The sequence below is a fragment of the Coturnix japonica genome, chromosome 21 (genome assembly GCF_001577835.2).
Source record: "Coturnix japonica isolate 7356 chromosome 21, Coturnix japonica 2.1, whole genome shotgun sequence".
NCBI classification, from domain to species: domain Eukaryota; kingdom Metazoa; phylum Chordata; class Aves; order Galliformes; family Phasianidae; genus Coturnix; species Coturnix japonica.
The window spans coordinates 1,754,538-1,777,937 of NC_029536.1; the positions used below are offsets into that span (position 1 = coordinate 1,754,538).

A 23,400-nucleotide genomic window follows, 5' to 3' on the forward strand; every position below is an offset into this window, starting at 1 on the left:
GCCGAGGACTCCACGCCGGCTTTGGGGGCAGCGAGGGCACACTCAGCCCCGGGACCGCCGCTTCCTCCCGGCCCCCCCGGCAGCCGCAGGCGGGGAGGGAAGCAGAGGGGAGGGAGCAGCAGCGCTCCTCATCCCACGGCTTATTTTTTCCGGTCGGTGCTGGAGAGGGGGAGGTGGGACAGTCCTCCCCTCCTCCTTCTGCAGCACATGGGAAGCAAAAGTTTCTCTGCTGCTGCTCCTCCTCCTCCTGGTCCCCTTCCACCGGTTCACCCCGGCCCGGACCCCGCCGCGGTTCGCAGCTGAAGGATGCGGCGCTGCTCGAACGGCGTTGGGCTGCGCTCCGCTGGGCGATGAGGAATAAACCGCTTTTGGAGCATCTTCCGCTTCTCCGGGGGCTGGGGAAGAGTGAAGGCGAGACTTGGATTGAATCTTGCAGAGAGTAACCTGAGGGATCTGTAGATTTCTGGAGCAAAGGAGCTGTCTGGGGGAGAAAAAAGAATCAGATGCTTTAGCAGCGCCAGGGAGGCAGCGCTGCATCGCTTTGCTTCAGCCTCACCATGGGCACGGGCATGTGTTCGAGGAGGCAGAAGGGGCTCCTGCAGACTGGGTTTTGCCTGCTGGCAGTGGCGTGCCTGGGCTCGGGAGCTTTCCTGTACCACCACTTGCAGCAGAAGGTGAGGAGTGCCGAAGCCCTTGCCCAGAAATACAAACAGCAGCAGGAAGCGCTGTCTGCCCAGCTCCAAGGTGAGTGAGCGGCTGCGTGTGCCTGCTGAGCTTCCTTTGCTCCAGCACAGCCCAGTGGATGAGTGGGGGGCCTTTGTGGAGTGAGGTTCATCTTTTGGCTTGGAAGAGCTCTAAGACGATGCTGTTCCCTGTTTCTCCTCTCCCAGCTTTGCATCCTGGAGTTAAATGGCCTCGAGGCTGAATTGCTGCACACAGCAGCATTTTACTTGAGTGGGGAGTGCAGCATCTCACCCGTTCTGCTTCTCTCTGTAGTTCTTTGACCATAAAGGATAACCCTGTATCATTCTAAATGTGGAACAGGAAAAACGCAAACAGGACCTGTGTAGGCAGACTGTGAGACCTGACTGCTCTCTGGATCCAGAAAGTGAATAAAGGGGTCCATCAGTAGATTTTTATCATCATATCGTCTCATCTGTTTCCTTTGCAAGGAAACAAACCCGTTGTCATCTTCTCTAGTGATGTTTGGGGCTGTTTGAATGCCTGAAAAAAGGGAAAAAAACATAAAACAGGGAAAGGTGATGAATGGGCTTTTCCAAGCTCCCTTACCAGGTACATGCTGGTGAGCAGTGAGGGCAAGAAAACCCAGTCATCTGGTGAGAGCTGCTGGAAAGGAAGCATGGTGTATATTCCCACCAGTCTGCCTTGCTTACAGAACTGTCTGCCTGGGGGAGAATGATGCTGTAGCCTGCAGAGATGTTCCTGTGGGGATGGCTGAGGATGCATTATGCTGTTCCATTGCTGAACTCTCTTCTTCTGCAGATCTGCACGCTTAAGACTTCCTGCCCAACCATGGCAGAGCTGCACTGCCAGCAAATCTCGCTGGGTTTGAGCTCCAGAGGGCTTTGTTGAGCTCATTCCTGGGTAGATATCCACTCTTTAGTAGCCAGTGGTTGTGTGTAGTGCAGGACGATGGGTTGTTGTAGAGTGCCCACAGCATGGCTCATATATGGACGTGATGCTGGCATGTGGAGCCTGTGCTCTGAGGTCAGGGCACTCATTTAGGGCTGTTTTTTCTCGGAGTGAGCAGGATTAGATTATGGCTTTTAAATCCAGAGCTCTTCCTGGGACTGAAACCAAACGCAAGGTATCTGTTATGGCCTCTGTTCACACACAAAGTGACATTGTTTCTATCAGCTGCATGGCTGGAAATACTCTGGGTTTGCAGCTCAGGATAGTTGGGCTCTGGGTTAAACCTTTTCAGGTGGTTTTGTGTGCGGTGTTGTGATGATAACTGAGCACTGGCCATAAGCTTCCTGGGCTGTGCATTTCTACCTGTAAATTCAGGAAGGAAGGTGTGATGTGTGTGCTGGGGTGGTCTGGGGTTTTTGGTTTGTTTGTTTTGAAAGTTTCCTTGGGATACAATGTTGTGAATCGATCTAGCAAGTATATGGGCTTACTGCAGTTATCTTAGTTTGCTTCCATTTCTTCTTACTCTGTTGTGAGGCATTCAGACACCTGCAGCTCCTGATGTGCTGCACAGCCCCAGCTACTGCAGTCTCCTCCTGCATCCCATGTTTGAGATGCAGACACCAGCAGAGCAGGAGCTGGCCCACATTCCTTTCTGGTATGTCAGCATCTCTTGCCCTGGAGGGGAGCTGGCTCCTTAAGGAACAAGCTGACAGCAGCAGCCTCAGGGAACCCCACTTCTGTTGGCCGCAGCCAACTGTGGAGACAGGCTCATAGTATTTTTCCTCTCAAAATATGTTTGAATAGCAGCGCTGTCGCCTGTTGCTGGGGTTTCTAACCCTCTGTGAGTCCTCCAATTCCTAAATACAGTTGTTGCCATGGATACACTTTGTATTTTCAGAAGCCACTTGTCCAACACTTTTAAGAGGCAAAGATATATTTCTTTCTTTTTTATTTTAAATGATGTGGGAGAGGTGCTTGGCAGGTAGGAGCGCACTGCATGCCTGGCTGTGGCTGAGAGCCTGTTCTCCGGGGGCTCTTGTGCCCCATATCACCTTAGTGCATGGCTTCAACTATCTTCTGCATCTGATTCATCTTTCCAGCTCTGCTAAAAGAAGATCAGTTGTTATGAGATGGAATTTGGTGCTGTTTATTTACTATTCCTCATGCAATGTGCTCTGAGATCTCATAAAATGAGAACATGTTTGTGGAAGGCCTGGCCTGCTCTCCATTCCCAAAGGCAGGACGCTGCGTGGGATTTCATTGTTTCAGCAGTTCAAGTTCTGCATTTTTAGCTCATTTGTCAGCAGGTGACAGTGCTTTAGTGCTGAGTTCTGGCTGGATTCCAGCCTAGTTTTAGGCACCGATCACCCTCCATTCCCTCTTATGATTGCAAATTGTTAAAGACTTCCTGGCTTCCTGTCTGCTGTAGCTATAAGTGCCATTTTGGCGTGCTGAGCTGTTGCTGGGTCCCACTGCAGAGGTGAGCAGGAAGATGGCTTTATGCAGCAGCTGCTGAACTCTGCGAAGCTCAGTCCAACTTCTCTGGTTTGTGCAGACCTGGTGATATAGTGGGGAAGATGACAGCTCCTCATCTGCTCACTGGAGATTACTTCAGGGGCAACTGCTTGGGTGTGATTTTCTGTCTCTGGGATGGCTCCTTGCTCTGGGGTTGAACTGAGCTTGTGTCACCATGAGGCCATGCTGGCAAGCCTGAAAAACAGTCCTCATCCCTGCAGTGACTGAAAGTGTACTCCAGGAAGAGCTGGCTGGTCTGTGTTGTACTGCTGATGCTTGATTTCAGTCCAGGAAAAGTCACCACCTGGAAGTACTGAGGTTGCTCCTTGGGGGTCAATAGGGTGCTGAGGTATTTGGATTCAGCTTGTGCTTTGAAGCTGGGCCCTGTGTCAGCCGCTGCCCTACCTGGCTGGGTTTTGCCTCCAGGTGGCTTCAGAAAGAACTGGACTACTGAATTACCAACATCATTAGGTCTCAACCCTTTATTATTCCTGGCTTGAATTATCCCTTTTCTCTTTCCTTAATTTGCTTAGACTCTCAGTTGTTGCTGGAGATGACTGTAAATAGCAACGGATCTGTTGCTGGTAAACCAGAGTATTGCAAATATCCCAACCTTGGACCCAGCCATTGTCATGATTTAGCTTAAAAGTCATTGAGTTAAACCAGCTGGGGTTTTTCTTTCCGGGCACAAGAGGCACTTCCAGCTGGGAAGGAAAACATCACTCATTGTGAGTCTCCTTAGTAAAGCTACCAGACTTGGATCTTCTGTGATCCAACAGAACACTCAAAACAGCAGCTCCCCAAAGTTCTTGAAGGAAGTGGTGTGGGAGCACAGGCTGGGAGAGAGGCAAGTGTGCGTGCAAGATATTGGAGAGTTTTTCTATCCACCACTTCATTCAATGCCATGCTGGGTTTGTGCACCCGGCGCTCCTGTCGCTGTGCTGTGATCAGTCTCTGCTCTCTCCTTGCTCTGCCTGCAGGTTTGCTGAAGGCTTGGCAGTTATTTAAAGTGAGAAACAGCCAACTCACTCTGACATCTGGGTTTTGCTTCGCTTGCAGGGAGTCTGAAGGCTAAAACCCACACATGGTTATGAGATGTGACTGGTGCTGGGCTGCCATTTATCAGTGAATAGCTGTGAACTTCATAGTTGCCTGTTTGCAGAAGTGGAAGCTCAGGAGATGGGTGGCTCGAATCCCCTTCTCAGAGAGAAATAAGTGAGGTGTCAACAAGCTGCTTTTCTTTGGGTGGTTTTTGTTTTCCTTCAGGGTCTGCAGAGGCGCAATATCTGCTGGTGGTAAGGTAGGGAGGACTAATCTGATCTAAGTTTGTTCCTCAGCCTTGCAATTTCTGGTTGGTCTGCAGTATTGTTTATGAAAGTGTCCTGGCCTTACTTCTAGGATGTGAGTGGATATTGTTTTATGTGTGATGATATCACTCCCCTTGGTTAATTTTCCTGGACATTGTGCAGCACCCATGGTGTGATTTGTCCCAGAGTCCTTGGCTTTGGAGGTAAGGTTTTACTGCCCTGCTGTCTGAATTGCCTGGAGCTTCATGCTGTTATGTGGCAGTCTCTGCACAGAGGGGTTGGAGTAGCTTCTGGTTGCAGCTGAGTGCTGTGGCTCAGGGATTGCTCTTTGTTAGCACTCAGGCATCAGATTGCATTAAAATCATCATCCATCAGGAGGCTTCTCTGGCACTTCCATTTGTCATGTGGCTGATGCACAAAGCAGCCTCGTCCTTCTATCTTCTTGCTCCTCTGTGCAGAGCACAGATGCTCTTTTGTGTCTAATGGGAGAGTGGGCTTCTGGCACACTCTTCCTTAATGTCCTTGAGGGCCAGTTAATGGTTGGGATGGAGAAGGGGAGAAAACATCTCTCTTGCATGCTGCTGGTGCGAGCAGAAAACTTGGCAGTCTCTGGTTATCTTAATCCTCATATTGGACTTGGCCTATAAATGCATAGTATAGCCACTGTCCACTGTATCCAGCTCACAGCTTGAGTTCTTAAGTAAAACCTGAGTGCAGAGACTGGAAAAGCTGTGAAGCCCATTTGAAACAATAGTGGCCTGTTGTTCATGTTTGATTGCTTGGGCACTTGCTGGCCTGCTCTGTGGGAGGAATTGAGGTCCAGCTGTGTCCCTGTGTGCAGAATAATGTCTGGGAAGAAATGTCAGGGTTTATCTCATGCTCTACCTCTTTCTGCTTCCCCAGTTGTGTATGAGCACAGATCCCGACTGGAGCGATCCTTGCAGAAGGAGCGAGGGGAGCACAAAAAGACAAAGGAAGGTAAGCCACTGGTATGAGTGGTGGAGCAGCAGCCAGCCAACCCTCCATCTGTGGGTAGATGCATGTGTGGCATCCAGAGGCACTTTTTGCCTTCAACACTGTGTGTGTGTGTTGCTAAACACTCACCAGGTGAGGCACATCAATAGAATGTGCATAGGGAATAGCAAGCTGACTTGTCTACTGCCTGTGAGCTGGGAGGTGGGTTCTGCTCTCTCATGTCCCTGTCAATATTCTCAGTCTAATCCGTGAGTGATGGCACCCATGATTTGGTGTCTGGGCACTCTAGAATAGATAGCTATATCTGGCATTAGACTGCTTTCTTCTTGGAAATAGCAAACTTCTTAAAAGTGATCTGAAGATGCTGAGCTCTACAAGGGCTTGTTGACAATATTAGCATCTTTGCACTTTGTGATATGTGGATGCTACAGACTGATGCATATTCTAAAGCTGATGTACAAGATTAAATGTTCACAGATGAGTCCTTGTAAATCCCTGCTCATTTAACTGTCTTCCATTTCTAGATTTTTTAGTGTACAAATTAGAAGCTCAGGAAGCTCTCAACAAGGAGAAGGTAGGTACAGTTTATTCCTCAAGGTATGCATGTGTATTTGCATGGACATGTGTAAGAATGGTGAAGACCTTTTTTAGTACTGCCATGCTTATAAGGCTGGGATGCTGTCTTGAAGGTGATATGACAAGTGCATATGGTACTTCTATCTTGCAAGGCTGTTGGTGTTGGAAGATCTCTTGCACTTTAGGGAGAGACTGTGTTGTGCCAGAGCTATTGTGCTTATTCTCTTGTGCAATAGCACGGTGGAAGGCTTGATTGTCAGCTGTTGGTGTAGCTGTTTTCATGGTACAGAGGAGTCCTGGGTGAGCTGAATTCAACATACACTGTGGGGGGGTATGGAGAACAAAGGCCATGAGCGAAGCCTATCCAGTTTCTTCTCCAGGGCTAGGCAAATGATTTCTACTGGCCTGTGAGTGGCAAAGGTGACAGGGAAATGTTGAAGAGGAGTGTGTTCAGGATGTTCAGTGTACTCATTACTGTTCTAGGACAAAGTGACATGTTCATACTTGGCTAATCTTTTGGCTTTTCTGATACCTAGTGGCACTGTTGACTCATTTATCTATTTATTTTTCCCTAGCAAGACTCTATGAACAGATATGGGGCCCTCAGTTCCCAGCATAAGATCCTGAAGGTAAGATTCTGGTCTGATTCCAGTACTCACTGTGTGCTGCAAGTTAGAAAGTGCCCTGGAAGGCAGGTCTGGGCTGTTCCTTACCACAGATGCCTGGGACAGACCGTGGGCTTCCTGCAGCTAGTGCCAGCCCAGAGGGAGGAGGCCACACTGTGGTGTTGATTCACGTTCTTTCCTGCCTATTCAGGTTAATGGGAGTTTTCCTATTTGTTCTGTTGGACTTTGCATCAGATTACAGCCTTGGTGTATACCTCGTTTCAATGGCAGTCTTTGTGCAGCTTATCAGGCAGTAGTTTTGTTGCTCAGCACGTTCTTTTCTGTGTTTCTTACTGTGAAAATGGGCCTCTTTGCTACCGTTTGCCCTATTAGGACAGGAGAATGTGTTTGAGGCCACGTAAGCAGCTCAGAGAGGGGTTGTTCATAGTGTTTTGTATCTTATGTACTCTACCTGAACGGTATCATAACAATAAAATTGGGTTCTGTTAGCACAGTGCAACTATGGTCTGTCGTTGCTGGTGACTTCTGTAATGTCTAAAGTTGGATTGTTCCCAGCCCAGTGGTGACTTAGTGCTGGGGCTCAGAGAGCAGGCTGGCTTCCAGCAGCACTGTGCACCACTGAGCAGAGCTGGACACCCAGCTGCCTGCTTTTGGATCCCAGCCCTGGGAGGAGAGGAGCACAGCTCTCCTGGGCATTATTCAGCACTACAGACTCTGGGAACACTTCAGTCATTTTCATCCTCATAGCAACTACAACTCGAGCAGCATGGTCCAGCTTGCTTCTCTCATGGGGACAGTGAGAGCACTTCATCCTGGCTTCCTTTCTCTTCTTGCTTCCTTTTATTAGAATAAATTCTTCATCTATTTTGTAACTGCATCTACAGCTGCTGAAAGATGGGCCCTTGGGACTGAGGTCTGGTGGATTGCAGCTTCTTCCCTGGAAATGCTGCATTCAACTCAGCTTGTAGCTAGCTATGGGGCTGTGAATAATGTTTATTTTTGGAGCACAGGTGAAAAATGCTTCCCACATGGATTATCCTCTTCACAGGAGATGCTGCTGCCGACTCTATCGCTATTGAGGAAGCAAAAATGGGTGATTGAGGATGTTCAGCATCGAATAGAAGCAACTAGCCCTGTTGAGGTGAAGGTCCCAGATGTGACCAAAGACTTCCATGAAGCCTCATCAGCATATCTGGCTTTTGTGTTTGTGGCCACTGATGCTGCACATGGCAGGCTTGGTCATGGTTTGCATCCATGGATAGCTCTGTAGCCTCCAGTTGCCTTTTGCTGCTTAGGGAAAAGGGATCATGCTTACTTGACTCCTGTGGTGTCATTCTGATCTGTAGTGAAGTTACCTGTGTCTGATTAATGACTGCAACAGGCAGACTGATCTCAGGGGCTTGGCTCTGTCCAGAAATAGCAGCTGGAGCAGTTGCCTGCTGGGGCCAGATTTCATCTCCTTATAACTCCTTTTGCCCTCTTGAGTGGAAATGGATTTTTCTTCTTTTTTTAGCATCTTTCTGCCTCTTAGCACTCCCAGAATATACAGGCAAGGAGGCGGGTGGCTTTAAACAAAGAATTGTTCACATGAGCTTCCTGAATCTGCAGGAACCTGGAAACTTGCAGCGAGGTGTGCCCTTCCTTTGCTTGTAGGCAAAGCATTCAACCACTGATCCTATTTTTGTATGATGTACCATACATGGGAATGAAGATGCTCTGGGTGCTTAACAAACTAGACCAGGACCAGGTGCTCTGTGATGGAGCTGTAAGTACCTACAGTCTCTGAAAGCAAGAGCTGGAATCTTTTTAGTTCTCTATCTTTCTTCCTGATCCTGTGATCTGCTGAACCCAACACCCTCTTTGTTCTCTTGCTGGGACCTTTCCTTACAGAAGGCTTTTTATTCCATATTGCATTTATTTTTGGAGCACAGTTATTTCTTTTCTTTTTAGCTGAGGATAATTGCTGCAGGGGAGAATGCCCAGGACACAGACACTTTGTTTTAGTGGGGATAAATGTCAGCATCGATAGCATCTAAATTAAAAAAGGAGAGGGAAAGAAAGGAAAGAAGACATTTGTTTCATGGGAAGCAATTGAAATTGCTGCTTGAGTTCTGAGGAGCTGCTGTGTGGAAAGGCCAGGGTTCACCTGTGAGCCAATCCATCTGCATATGTAATCGGTGTTGACAAACTGCATGTGGAAGTGTCTCTGGGTTACCATGGGAACTTGAAAGGAGGTGAATTCTGGTTCAGTGGGTCTCAGCAAAAGGATGTCTCGGTGTGTTGTGTTCCTGGGCTCAGCAGAGGTGAGAGGAGGAGGTAGAAGTGCATTGGAAAGCTGTTATCAGATGAGTTCTGGCCTGCTTCAAATATGGTCTGTGGTCTTGTGAGGGACTGGAAGTGTTCTTGGCTGTGTCCCAGAGTCTGCATCTCTCTGTCTCTGAAGCACTGGATTTGCTCACACACTTGTTTCATTTTAGTGGCTTCTGAGGAGACTTCTGTTCAGTTTATTTGGCATTTTACATCCCTCCTACACTACAAGAATGCTTTATTTATTTATTTTGTGTCTGGGATGTTTAGTTACTGTACTGGAGTAACCAGAGGCTCTTCTGCCTCCCCAGGCAACTCATTAAACAGAGGCACTCGAGTAACACTTGACAACAGTTAAATTAATTTTCTCCTCCTTTGTTGTACTGACTGTGATGCTGCTTTCTGTATTCAGAACCAGCATGAAGATGTCAAGAAACAGCTGATTGACCTGCAGCTGCAGCACAATAGCTTGAAACTCGAACATCGTAAAACACTGGAGACCCATAGCCAGAAGTATGCCCAGCTCCAGCAGGAGAAGGATAATGAAGTCACAAATTTGCAAGGTGAGTATGATGGAGAGCCAAGGAAACACGAGGCAGGGAAAAGGCTGAAGATCTGTGCTAGGGAGAAGGCAATAATTGATCTTCAGACCTCACAAAAGATGTTCAGGCACTGTAGGAAGACCTACATGAGAGAGCGTGCAGTGCTAGCCCTAAGCACAAGTAAACGAGACCTAAATATGTGACTCAATCTCTCTTCTTGAAATATGCAGCCACCAATGGAGTAAGAAAATGAATTCTGCCACAGGAAAGAATAACACTCAGAAAAGCAATGGGAAGACTGAAGTTAGCCAGGAAGGTCAGCTTAAGGCTGAGATATATTAATATTCTCTGCCTGTTTTAATAGGCAGCTGTTTATTTCATCCTATCTCTTTTCTGTGCTTTAAGCTCGAAGATGGCTACTAACTCTTCCCTAAAGAGAAAGTACTGATGACTGTGGCATACAAAAGAGCAAGGAATTCTCTTGAGAGGTGACAGACACAGAACTAGCAGCGTTACTAATACCTCATTTCCTTTCCTTGTGTTCCATAAATGCTTTCTATTTATAATGTCTCCCAAGGAGAGGTGATGGAAGATGTGCCTCTGTCAGCACGTAGAATAAAGAACGAGAGACAAATCTGAGTAGAGGACATTGTTCCAAGTTGATAGAGTGGAACTGAGGGATGTGTGCTAGGTTCAGTTATGAAAAGGAAACCTTTGCCCCAGGTGTGCTGGAAGAAGGCAGAAGCCCTCAGGGTAACATGAGGGGCTGTTTTTAGTATTGGTTCTAGGTTCAGTAGCTCCTCGTGGTCATCCAGCTTGCTTTGGAGCTTTGGGTAGCTTTCATGTTGCTGACAAAGCTATCTATACACATGTGATGCAGGCTGTGGGGATGATGCTGGTGCTGTTGTGGTGTCCCTGCCCTGTTCTTCTAAATCCCTCCTTCTGGAAGCGGTTTTTGATTGCTAATTAACAAGATATAAGCATATGCTCTTGCCGAGCTTGCTGAAGCTTCCTGATTCTGCTAACAGGAGCCTTTTAAATCCTGTTTGCATCTTCCCCCTCCTGCTGCATTATGATCTATTTTCTCCTCTACCTTGTAAAAATTGCCATCTATTTATGCTGTGTTTCACACCCCAGCACAGCCTGTCCTCTGCTGCTCCCCCACTCTCATTTTACACTTTCCATTTTTCCCTGCACAACCTGTTCTGAAGGCAGAGGGTTGGGTTTGATCACTGCTGAGCTTGTGTTACAGATAAATGGACCCCATTGTTACAATTGAAACTTTTGTCCTACTGATGCCATTGATTAAAACCCCCCAGTGATGTCATTCGGAGCAAGACTTCACTTTTCTGCCTCTTATCTTGGCACGAAGGTTTTGACTTCCAGGTTCTGAACATGCTTTGAAGACCCAGATGTGACTGAGACATTGGCTCAGTGAAACTGCTTCATCTCTCCTACAGCGAGAGGCCTTTGCTACTCTTGAAGGCTGAGGGAAGTCTACACCACGGCCAGAGATCTTAGCACTAGCAGTCCTGGAGCCTTCTTTGTTCCTGCTGTTGTTAACAGCCTTCACCATAAGGGAAGAACACAGCACACAACCTCAGTGACACTGTCCTGTCCCAGGGATGGATGTTTAAGAAAGCTATACCACTGTAATAACAGCTCAGCCACTGTTGAGCTGCAGTCGAGCATATGATTTGGCCTGCAGCGCAGTCCTGTTATGGAGAAAACTTCCCTTCTTGTCAGGGCAGATGCACCAATGCCTCTTTGCAGAGAAATCACTGTGTGCACAGTTATGGTGATATTTTGAGAGAGCTTCAGGCTCTGAAATAAGGCTGACTTTTTTTTTTTTGATGCTGTCTTTCTTTTTATTGGAGAGTACACAATAATCTGCAAGGCAGTGAAACAGAAGTTTATTGTGTCTTGTCACTGAAGCACTAAGCGTGCAAAGAGCTTGAAAGGACCCAGTTTGGGAGCTGCAAGGCACAATCTTGCTACTTAACAGTACGGGAGCGAGCATCCCTGGGGACTAAGTTGTCCTGTTTGCTTTCTGTATGTTGCCTGCATGGTTTTGTTTTGCTTGTGTTGTCCTTTCAAGGCACAGCTTGTCTGTGCGGCTGGAGGGAAGCTCTGTGTTGAATCTGCAGGGTGGATTCAAGAGCTCTGAGGTTTCAGAGGAATTTATGGTAAGGAAGAGAGACTGTGATTGCAGAAACAGCTTCTTACATAAATGTGTTCTTCTCTTGCAGATACAGTCTTTAAACTTAGAGAAGAGAGCAAACTCCTCCGCAAGGCCCACCAAGAAGTTCACTCTCAGCTACTTAACGCCCAGGTAATGGACAGAGGGGCACCTAGGGCCACGTGGGACAGCCATACACTGGGGCCTTTGTGCACCATGAAACGTTCTCTAAATAATAAATCTACTTAGCAGCTCTATTCCTTCATGGGAGCTACCTATGACAGTGCTAGAGGAGTAAAATAGGGGCTTTTGGACAAGTAAAATTCTCCAACCTGGAATCTGTCCTGGTAGCTGAAAATAGAGATATGCAAATGAGCATGAACCAGCTTATTCTCAACCCTGGGATGCCTCCTGTCACTTACTTACATCTCAAATTCTTCCACCATAAATGATGACAAATTGCCTCTGCTTATGCCTGTGAAATTAACTGCAGAGTGACACATCAGTGCAGAAATGCCTCGACTAACTTGCTGGGAATACAATCAGGAAGTGTCTCCTTCCATATCTGCTTTTGAAGCGTTACTAGAGGGTCAGATATTGAAAAAATGTGGAAAATCTTTGTAAATAAGATGTCACAGCTCCATAGCAGAGGTGCTGGAGGGAGGCTTTGTATCTGGAGGCCAGAGGTGCAGGTGGTAGCACTGTTAGCAGAAGAGCACGGAGTCCAGTTGATATGGTGTCATGCTCATGCTCTGAAGATTGTGTGAGCCTTTCCAGCACCCTACAGAAGTTCTGTCCCCGCTCAGTGCTGCTCACTCCTGCTGAGTGCCATTGCATTGGGCACAGCTGTTAGGACCGATCTGAATTATTGTGCTGTATTAGAGAAAGCAATCAGCACATCAAGTGTGCAAACTTGCACATACTCTGAGTAGTATATATATAAAAAAAAACTTGGCTGGAGGTGTTAAGACTCCCAAGCTGAGTGCTTACAGACTGCAGAACACGATGGCAGCTTCTGTGCTGCCAGCCTTAATGCGTGGCCCCTCTTCAGCCCTGTGACCAATGGGAACAGCAGTTTGCAAGGAACAGCTTACTGTCATTTCTTGCCAAAAGTGGAAGTGAGCAAAGAGTAAAAGGATTTGCTCAGAGAGTGGGAGACAGAGCTCAGCTCCTTGCTCTGAAGGTACCAGACGGTTGTGTTATAAAGCCATGCTCCAGCCATCTGTTTGCTCTGCTATTTCTGCTTCCTTGGGAAGCAGTAGGGCTTGATCCAAAGAGTTCAGGAAGCACTTTGGAGCTTTTTTGACAAGGACCCTACTGTTAAATCCTACAGTTTTCTGTTCCATTTTCTGATCGTTTCTTTCAGGCATTTCATCAGTGTTTTATAACACCAAGGTGAAAGGAATCACGTTGCCTTTGTTGGGGCTGAATGCCACATGCCAGGGACCCCATGGGCACACAGCCTCTCCCATCACAGCTGGGCTTCATTGTGGTGCCTTTGTGCTGGGTCCTCTTGGTGCTCTGGCAGAGGATGGCCTACAGAGGAGCAATTTGCACTGTAGGTGCCACATACATCCTTCAGAGATACAAATGTGTTCCACAAGCCCTATCCTCAGGACTGAGCCTGCAGTGGCTGTCACATCAACTGTTGTGCAAGGTAAAATGTGGCACAGGATAACAGAGCACAGTGCATACAGCTTGGGATAGGGTACCAGCAGCCCTCCAGCCCAGTCCTCTATGACACAAGGTTGCTCTGAATGGAAGCAGTCCCTTACCAGGGCTACACCCCCTGAACAGCTCTTGGCTTTCTTCTCTTTTCCTCGCTTGGTGGATCATTTTATTTTGTTTCAATGTTTGTCTTAAGGTCAAATTTCAGGGGGAAGAACTGAAATCAACAAAGCCTACTCAGGAATTAATTTCCTGCTAAACTTCCCTTGCTGCTTTTTCCTGCTCTGCCCAGTCCCTGCTCTGGTCCACTCCCAGGTACCTTGGCAAGCACATGAAAAGCTCTCTCTCCTCACTTCCCTATAAATAAAAGGGGGGTAGGAGTGGGGAGCTTTTCCTGGATGGCTTTTCTAAGTCCTACTTTTCAGGGTTGGAGCTGGAAGAAATAAGCTGCACTAGAGAGAAAAGTGTTTCATTTGGTGAATAGTCCAGGAGAATTGATTTTTCATTTGTCTCACAAAGTGAATTGAATTGTCAAGTGGAATTATGCCAATTGTGTTCATCTTGGAGGGGCTGACAGTATCTACAGTGAAATGCCTTCACAGAAGGAAAAAAAAGGCTGATGTGAATGTAGATGAGAAGCACAGGAGGAGAGGGAGCCTACGAGCCACAACAAGATATTTTTTGTGCAAAAGCAGGGATTATGTTAATGGCTTGTGCAGTAAATAGCATTGCTCAAAGAATTGCTGTTGCATGTCGCTGTTTCTAAGGTAAAAATGTGTAATAAAATAAGATGCAAGACTTACAAAGGGGGATACAGAATATCTGTGAGATCTGGAGGGAAAGCTGAAGACTAACTTGATTTCTCCATTAACAGTAGTGGATCATCTCCAGTCCTATGGCTGTCTTTTTTCCAGCTTGTCCAAGCTGCCCAACAGGCTGTGAGAACTCGGCAAGGAATTGTTCAACCCTGTTATCATTATGTAAAGTTTCTCTTTATTTTTTTTTTTGCCCCCTCAGACCCAGATGGAGGAATTCAGACAGCTCAAGGAAGCTCTGCAGAAGATGCCAAGCTTCAAAGGAGGAGGAGGGAAGGGGCAGCAGCAACACCAGGTGCTGAAGGAGCAGCCTCTGGATCCAGGCAACAGCCAACTGCAGCTCACAAGGCAGAAGGTGTGGTGGTACTGGGGAGCTGGGAGTTTTGGATGATCTGGGGCTTTTGAACTGGGGGGAATAGTCCTTTCCTCTGGAGCTCACTCTTGTCCTTCCTACTCTGCAGGCTTTTCCAGTCAATCCAGAGAACCGCCCTGCAGGGAGCTCACTGGCATCACAGGTCTCTGGGGTTCGGAAGCAGGCAGATGGCCCTCTGCTGCGGGGCCAGAGCTCCAACAGCAACGATGGCCTCAGGTCCCAGGTGAATGTGCTCCTCACCCACCCGGCCCCACTGCAAGATGCCAATTCACCACCAGAGGCTCCGCCAGCCTGGCCAGCAGGACACGGGGATGGTCACATCATCCGATTCACCCGCACTGTGAACAGCCTGCCAAATGGAAACCCGGTATGTTCTGCAGACCCGGGCTTTGTTTTTGTCCCGAGAGCAGGCATTACAGCCTGAGCACTGGGCAGGCCTGCTGCATTTGTCTCGCTTCACAAGGCTGTATAAGAAAAAAGAAAAGCATTCATTTGTCTTGAAAAAGGAAACCAGTTCACTGGGGACTGGGTTTGCCTTCTGTGTTATCCTTGCTTGCTTCCTGTGGTCTGCACTGAAATAAGAAGAGATTCACATCTTAATTTAGGGCTGTGAACTGCTATGGGAATGCTTAGGAGTTGCTGTACATTTTGTGGGTCTATGTTAGGGAGCACAGTAAAGGACAATAATTGACAATGTGACAATCAACATATAGTAATTACTGTAATTTCTCTCTAATTGCAACTTTTATTTTTAAGAGGTAGTTTTGCTGTCCCTTTTATATTGGCTACCCATGATAAGGCAAGCTTGGATCTCATAGGATTCAAATCTCTTCCTCTTGGCTGTGTGGAGGGAGAGTGACCTCTCATAGCAGGGGGTGGCTGGGCAGGGCTGTGGATTTGTGCTGGGCCACTTCTGAGTCTGTTGTTCTCTGGAAAAAGATGTTCTGGCCCAAGTGCAAGGGGGGAGGTGTACAAGAACACAGTAAGATTAGGAGCTTGTGTGTATTCTGAAAGCATTTGTATGCATTCTGTGCAGGACATGAACATGGTGATGCGCATTCAGGTGAGCAGCCATGAGGAAAGCCAAGCTCCTGGATTGTTACTGTCTGATCTGAAAAAACCTTCTGCTCCTGAGAAAACCCAGATGCCAGACAACCACCACTCAACAGGGAGCAAACCTGTGCAAATGCAGAGGTTGGTGATGCTCCCTTCTGCTCTCTAAGACCTGTCATCCTAAGACTTCTGTATTCAGAATGGGATAAAACAGCAATAGCTTGTGCCAGAAATGAGGACACAGTCAGAATCCCCCCTGGTGTTCTCCAGAGCTGCTCCTGGGCTAAACGGGGAGGGAAGCTGTGGGGAGGGCAGCTGCCTTAAAAGGGCTTTCAGAGGAGGATGTGATGGGGTCCTTCCAGTATTGGGATGGGCAATTCCCACAGTGCAGTTACTGTTTGCTGAACAGGCATGGGAGGAACTGCTTTCTGTCTCAGCAGTACTAGCAGAAGACCAGGCTGCTTTGCAAAAGGAGGAAAATGTCTTTCAGAGGCTGTAATTCATCAAATTCTGGCCAAAATCCAAAAACTAACTCCAAAAATAGGGCTTCCTTATGTAATTTATTTGTCCCCAACTTCTGGTTTTCCTTCCAAACTGTCAGCCAGACTCCACTCGTGTCTTCTCTGCCCTGATTCTGTTTGTTCACTTAACCTGTAAACCTCTCGGGTCAGAGGTTGTTCTCTGAAGACGTCTGAAGATATTTCTTCAGGGTAATATCACTCTGCTTTAACAGGCAGCATTTGCAGGGGCACACAGTGACAGCACAGAGGTCGTGCTGTGTGGCCTGTCTTTGGCTGCTCTGAGTCTAGAAGATGTTGTCATTGCTCTGTGAAGCACCGAATGCAAATGTTGGCCATGTTTTGGCAAGTAACTTCTCAAAGGCAAAGAGTATGGTATGCTTTTCCTTTCCTGGATCTATCATCAAGAAATTATTGAGCAGCTGGAGGCTGTTGTTTAGACTGAGTGTTGTTTGTGATATGAGCACATAAGCCAGCTTTTTCAGAAGGTATCAATGCCAAGAGTAACACTGAATCACAGAAGGGGCCGTGTGGCTGGTGCCAAGAACCCTTGTACAGGGTGGCTGAGACCAGCAGATTCCAGACAAACTCTCTTGACAGCCAGTTTGCGTGTTGATGGCTTTGTAACAGGGGAACCTGAGCTAAAGGCTGGGATTCTTACTGGGGGTTTGTGTGGTGGTAACGTGCTGGGTTCAAAAAGCTGCTAAAGCTGAGGTGTTACATTAGGACAGACTTCTGTGTGTGTTGCATGTTACATGTTGTTGTTTGCTGTCTTTAAATGGCATTTTGAAATATCTCCATATACTGAGGTGGCAAGATGGGATCTGTTCTGTTTTGTGTCTTTGGTGCAGCTGGAAGGACATAGTCAGCAAAGTGAATGCCCAGATGGATGATGTCCAAGTGCACAGTTATCCCAAGAGCCTTCACCTCAACCCCAGGCCTGGGCAAGAGACTCAGAAGGGCAGCTCACAGCCATCTGGTCAGAAGAGAGGGGCAGAGAATCAAATAGGTGATCAGGAAGGAGAGAAGGAAAGGACGGATAATGAAGAGCTTGAAATGGGTATGGTTTCTGTAATTATCTGCTGTACAGCACTAATGTATTGCCAGCCAAGGCTGGAAGTTAGAAAAGCTTTCTGCATGTGTTTAAAGGAAGACTTGTAGCTTCCACAGAGCTCTTGATATTGTCTGGGCAAAGCAATTAAATATTACAGCTACCCAAGCAGCGGGAGGCTCAAATGGGCTTTTGGGTACAGAAGTCCAGTCTGAGAATATTGCTGAGGTGCTCTGCTGCTCTCAAAGGGCTTGAATGCAGAAGGGAGGGAAGCTGGGAACTGAGGCACTGGAAATGGTGATTTGCATCCTATGGACATTACGAGGGTTACCAGATAAGTCCATATCACTGTTCTCTTTTTGCCTTTAACCCAGAGACTGCACTGATAACTATCCCTCTTCCTTGCAGATGCAGGAATGATTGAGAGGGAGAACTTGCATTCTCAGAAAGAGACTGTTGTTCAGGAGCCCATGGTAAGAAATACTGCTGTGCTGTTATCAGGATTCCTTCTTCTCAATAAAAACCCACTGTTCCACTTTAGTAGGTGCTTTCCTAGAAGTCTCTGTGACATGCAGCTCCCAACTCTTGTCTGCTTCTGGAGGGTTTTGGGGTTAAAACTATCAATTTGCTTGATTAAAGGTGTGGCTGGTGAAGTGATGAGCCAATACTGGCACTGTCTTCTTGGATTTCAATGTGCTTCTTCATCTCAGTTCCCCCACTTCAAATAAAGAAAGCAAACAAACTTCAGCAGCAGGAATAACGTGGCTGGCTGAGTATTTTCTCTGTACAGCTGAAGGAAGGTTATTTGCTGATGACTGACATGGGCACAGTGAACTGACAGGGCCAAATTCTCTTTAGAGGCTGATACCACCTTGCCTCTTTCATATGGTGTGGTGGGAGGGTAACTGTCTTGGATCCAAGCTGAATGGGCAGGAAGGCACTGGAGGAGGTTGAAGCTCAAGAGAAGTGTAAAAAGGAAACCACTGAATTTGTGGAAAGCAGCTGCTTGATGTTTGTAAAGCTGGTCAAATACAGAAGAGAAAACCTACTGATATCATTTCTGGGAAAGCAGTCAGCTGCAAAACAGCCCTGCAACTATTTTGCTGACAGTGAATTGATCTCCCAAGGAGAAACCAGCTCTAGAGAGAGAAACAAAGCCTGCAGCAAGATCCTTTTGTGCCTACTATACAGCTTCATTACCACTCAAACGAGAAGAGCCTGAACTGCCAAGAGCAGATGAAAGATTGAGATAGGACAAGAGAATGGGGAAAGGCAGGGGAATACTGCTAAGAGTAATCAGTGGTCTCTTCTGGGTGAACAATATTCCTGTACTCTTAATCATGTAGTGAAGATTCTTCCTCCTGAAATCTGTGTTGGCTCTGGGCAATAGCTTTTCCCAGCTGGTGAGGGTGGGCTCATCTTGGCCTCTGCATCCCATGTAGATGTATCTTGTGTGGTACTCACATGAGGTTTTTCTTGTGCAGATGCCAGATGATGCTGCAGATCCTGCCCAGGATCCCAATAACCAAGGCGAGGATGAGTTTGAGGAAGCTGAGCTGGAGAGACCTGACTTTGAAGAGAAGGTGGGAGGTTTGGAGAAGTTCAAGGAACCCAGCACAAAAGAAGAGTCTAAGGAGAAGCCGCTGAAGGTGACTGAAACGAGGGCAGCCAACAGGGGGGCTAGGGAGAGACTGCCAGCTGTGAATGGAGGGATGCAGAGAGCTTAAGGGCTCAAAGGGAAACTGATCAATAATCCCATTGCAGGGATGGGGCAAGCAGGAGAAACCACTTAAGGATCATTGGGTCAGTACCAGAATTTGTTTTGGCCCTGTCCTTTCTGTTTGTTGAAGCCTTGTTGTTCCTGGGCACGTAGCAAACTTGACAGCAGTGACAAGGTGCAGGAGTCCTGACTTTTTGTTTGCCTGCTTGCAGGTGGAAGCCATTTATTTCATAAAGTGCTTCTTGCCATCTGAAGCCAGACTCTGCATCAGGGAAATGTTGGCTTGTTTTGACATGCAGCTGAGCGTTGCTTGTTTTAAAAAGGAGTGTTTTATCTGTCAGGCTCTAAAATCGTGATCAATAATGAAGTTAAAAAGATAAATCCAAGCCAATGTAATCAAGGAGGAGAACAAAGACCTTTACAGTGGGAGGGAAAGCACAGATGGATGTGGGCTTGTTACACTGCCTGGTTTCTGAGCTGTAGCCTGGTGTCTTCCAGACCTGAAGCACCAATGCCAGAGAGCTGCCTCCCTGCAGGGAATGGAAGTGGGTTAGAGCAGAGCTAATGATGTCTGACCTTCTGTATTTCCCAGGATGCTGGCAGACCTGTCAAGCCCAGGGAGGACCCAATGGATGACTATCAAGAAGATCAGGAACAAGAAATTGTATGACACCAAGGTTTCCCTTCTTTCCCTCTCTAGTGAAATTGTTACCTGAGTATGCTGGTAGCCAGGAGTTGAGCACAACTCAGCTTTTAGACAAGCAGATGTGAGAACTGCTATCAGTTTTGTCTCTGCTCAATGGGATGAGTATCCAGAACAAACCTGGAACCCATATATCTATGGTCTCCAACAGCTCCACGTCTTTCTTGTGTTAGGGACCCAGAGAATTGGAGTTCTTGTCCTTTGCAAGAACCTGGCTTGTGCACCGACTGTCTTTACTTAAAGGTGCCAAGAGATGCTGTGCTGGCTGCTGCACATCTGGGTGGGATTTGTTACACTAGTTTTAAGTGTGATGGAGGTAGGATATCTTCTCATGCAACAGGCTGAGATGTTAAAATTGCACTGCAGTGCTAGTTTATTCGGTGTTCTTTCAATGAATGTGGCTACTTAACTCTACTTTTTGGTGAATTGCCAGCCTCATCTAAAGGTCCTGGGCAGAGCTGAATTATTCCCTGTTTTCCTGGGTTTCCTAAGCTGGGCTGGTATGGCATAACAGCTCTATTCAGAAGCAGCATGATACTGTCTGTTAGGGTCTGTTTTCCAGCTGGCCCTTGCTGATTTTCCTTCCTGGCTGTCCCTCTGCACCCAGGAGGACCATGGCGGTGAGGTAGATGACAACGATGACCTCGAACTTGTCCAAGAGCAGAAGAACCATGCAGGCATCCAGGGAGCTGTCGGCAAGAAGGATGACTACTACTGAGAGGTGCTGAAGATGGGTGCACTAGGAATGAGAGGACAGGAACTCCTCCCGGGGACTGGATGCTGTACTGTGCACAGCCCAGAACAAAGGCAGGAGGACATAGCTGCCTTGGCAGGCACTGAGCAGGGTGTTTGCAGGTATGCATCACATCTACGTGCATGGGGCCATTGCTGCCTCTCTGGTCAATAGCATGGAAGTGCCCTCAGACTGTCTGAATGATTTTATATTGCTGCTTCTAAAAGAAGCACTCGTTGATTTATCAAGTTCTTGACCTTCTGGTTTTCCCCATCCCCTCCCTGGATAGAGAGTTTGTTTTTTTTACTGCCTGGGCAGGGGAGGGGTGAAGGACTACAAAAGGAGGGTATCTGAGCTGGTTCCTGGACTTAATCAACAGATTGCTAATACAAAAGAATCTGTCTTATAAAATATCTTTCTCAGTAGTGTTTCTTTAAAACGTCCTTTGCTCCCATCAGGGCAGGATGGAGAGGAATTGGAACCTGCTCATGTCTGGAGCAGCATCAAGGTGATGGCTGGCTATGAGCACCAGAAGAAAGTACTGCATGCCAGCTAATGTAGGTGTGTGTGTATACAAAGGAGAGGATCCTCTTCCCAGTGCAGGGACCCTTCCCTGTGTTATTGTTTTTCCACTTTTCCATGGCTGAACTGCTGGGGTGAATGAAGCACTTTGTGGCACAGTCCCTGTGTTTGCCTGAATAGTCCTTACGCTTCATACAGCATTTTGATGCTGTGGATACCCCCGAGTGGGGCATGACCACCCATCCAACAGCTTGTGGGTGAGCATTGTAATAAAGCTCACAGGAGAGATCTTTGTTCCCTGTTTGCATTAGAATTTAATGCCCTGTTTTGAGGAGTGTTTTGTGGCACTTCCAGACACTTGGGAAAACAACATTTATGTCCCAGAAAGTTTGATCTTCTTCATTCAGGCAATTGCTGCTTTTTCTTCCAGTGCTTCTAATGGGGCTTGAAATTAACATGTCAGGGTTTTCTGGTTGTTCTGTTTTTGTTTTGCTTGGTTTTTTACCAGTGCAATCTATGCAAGTCAAACTCTGGGGTAGTCTGGAGTAATTCATGTGCTTGGGCTCTGCTTGTGTTATGTAGAATCAACAAGAACTCTGCTTTTCCAGCTGCTGCCCCTTCCCCAGAGCTGCAGTGTCAGGGCAGCTGGGGGTGCTGCTGGTTCTTATGGAACTTTGAGGGAACATCTTGCTGGGACCTCACAGACCTGATGGCACTGGGAGAACCTCACTGCAGCAATTTTCATCTCTGTTCCAAAAGCACGTGGGGAAACAAACCTCCTAACAGGAGGACATGAGGCTTTTGGTAGGACGTGAGCTCAGAGCTCGTGGATGGTATCTCAGCTGGAGGCTGTTCTGGGAGTCCAGGAGGAGGAGGTCTGTTAGCCCAGTGCCATAGCTGCTCAGGTAACTGAGTTCACTGCACAGCAGAAATGAGGTGTGAGATATCCAAAGTGACTTACAATGATTAACACAGTGCTGGTGCTTTATCCTGCCAGCCTTGCGACGTGACGCAGTGCTGCTCAGCCTCCACCACTGCTATAAATAGCACGGTCAGGATGCATTAGCTGGAACTGCTGTTCTGTGTTCAGATGCATCCTCATCAGCAATGCCCCCAGTTCTCAGCTGGGCAGGCAGAATCTCTTTGTTTCACAATAGCTCAATGACCAGCACAGTCTGTAGTAAGAATTTCAAGGCTGCCCCAGTGAAAGCCGTAGTGCAGCTGTCTGCTGAGCTACATTCACCCCTGCTCCATGCTTCTCCTACCCCGTGGCTGTCAGTGCAGAGGTTCGGACCTCACTGCAAGTGAATCAAGTGCTGGAAATAGAACCCTGATGGAGCGAGACCACGCGCTGAGTCAGAGGCTGCAGGAGATAGCAACATTAGGAGGCAAAATCTCTGCTTATGCGTGTCTGGGATGAGTAATCCTCCAAGCTGACTCCAAGGGAACTGTGGTAACTCATCCTAAATGTAAAGCTCCCTGCTAGGAGAATGCTTTAGTAACCATATGTTGCTCGCTGCCCTGAGCCGAGAGCTGAGCAGCTCTGCTCTAGGGACTGTCTGCCTCAGCTGTGGGCAGGACTGAAGTTGGTGCAGTGCTGCATGAGTTGTTAGCTGTATGTGGTGAACGCTTCCTTGCCTGGCCTCTAGCAAGTTGCCACCATTTTAATACAAGTTCAGGGCTTCCTGTAACAGGATACAATAAACCCAGGGGGAAAGAACCAGAAAAGCAGCAAACCTGTGGTGTTAGGTCTGTCTGAAAGCCAGTAAAGCACCACAGGCCGTTATTGATTTTGATATGCTGCCTGAGGCTCGGGGCTTAAAGCAAACAACAGTGTTTGCCCAAGTGGTGATGTGTTGAGGCAGTGTCTGAGAAGTGCTGGCTGACTTCTATTGCAGACTGAGGCACGGAGGAAGGTCTGAGGAACAGCTGAGAAAGCAAAGGAGCAGAGAAGGATTCACATGAGGTCAGTGCTGGCAGACCAACCAAGCCAAAGCAATTGGTTTTTGTTTGTCTCATATAAAAAATGATCTTTTGCTTGGAAACAGTGCAAGGCTGAAGGATGCGGTGCAGGATAAAGGGTTCATTCACCTGGCACGCTGTTGCTGATGTTTGATGCTTTGCTCTCTATTTGCCTTTGGATTCCAGCAACGTGATATAGATGAGATTGCTGTAAACAGATGCATTTCCAGGGTTCATGTGATGACAAAGTGATTTGGCCGCATCTTTAGTCAGATGATGAGAATTAATTGTGCATTCTGTGCCTTTACAAATAAAGGCACAGATCAGGAAAACATATGCACATCAATTAGTTAAATTGCTGGGCTCATTATTCATTTATGTGGCATTTTTAGGGCTTAAAATGTGACTAATACTTTAATGAAGAGTTTTCTTGAAGGCATCCAATGTAGTTGGAGGAGAAAATGCCCTAAAGGCCTGCATGATGTAGGAGTGAGCTGTCTGCACCTCCCAAACCAAGTACATCCTCCCAGTTCGATATATAGGGGGTAGATAGATAGGGGGAGATATATAGGGGAGATGAGATATATAGGGGATATATATAG

General features: G+C 47.3%; 1 protein-coding gene across 2 annotated transcripts; it reads left to right on the forward strand.

Annotated features, from left to right (window-relative positions):
* The first annotated feature begins 187 nt into the window (after nucleotides 1-187).
* On the forward strand, nucleotides 188-21,120 carry LOC107323286 (Golgi integral membrane protein 4-like). Of its 2 annotated transcripts, none has more exons than XM_015882192.2 (14): nucleotides 188-744; nucleotides 5,379-5,453; nucleotides 5,975-6,024; nucleotides 6,602-6,655; nucleotides 9,372-9,522; nucleotides 11,751-11,833; nucleotides 14,366-14,518; nucleotides 14,625-14,903; nucleotides 15,573-15,730; nucleotides 16,959-17,167; nucleotides 17,567-17,631; nucleotides 18,643-18,807; nucleotides 19,471-19,542; nucleotides 20,189-21,120. In XM_015882192.2, the coding sequence occupies exons 1-14, from the start codon at nucleotides 558-560 to the stop codon at nucleotides 20,297-20,299; spliced, it is 1,812 nt and encodes a 603-aa protein (XP_015737678.1). In that variant the 5' UTR covers nucleotides 188-557; the 3' UTR covers nucleotides 20,300-21,120. The 2 variants fall into 2 exon arrangements, with proteins under 2 accessions (XP_015737678.1, XP_015737679.1); XM_015882193.2 differs by having other exon boundaries at nucleotides 19,471-19,555; nucleotides 20,189-20,297.
* Nucleotides 21,121-23,400: the final 2,280 nt, after the last annotated feature.

Bases quoted from the DNA above. Each gene is read 5' to 3' on its own strand.
- LOC107323286 (XM_015882192.2), top strand. From the start codon at position 558: ATGGGCACGGGCATGTGTTCGAGGAGGCAGAAGGGGCTCCTGCAGACT. The intron at 6,656-9,371 runs GTAAGATTCTGG...TTCTGTATTCAG, and splicing joins CCCAGCATAAGATCCTGAAG to AACCAGCATGAAGATGTCAA. The intron at 15,731-16,958 runs GTTGGTGATGCT...TCTTTGGTGCAG, and splicing joins AAACCTGTGCAAATGCAGAG to CTGGAAGGACATAGTCAGCA.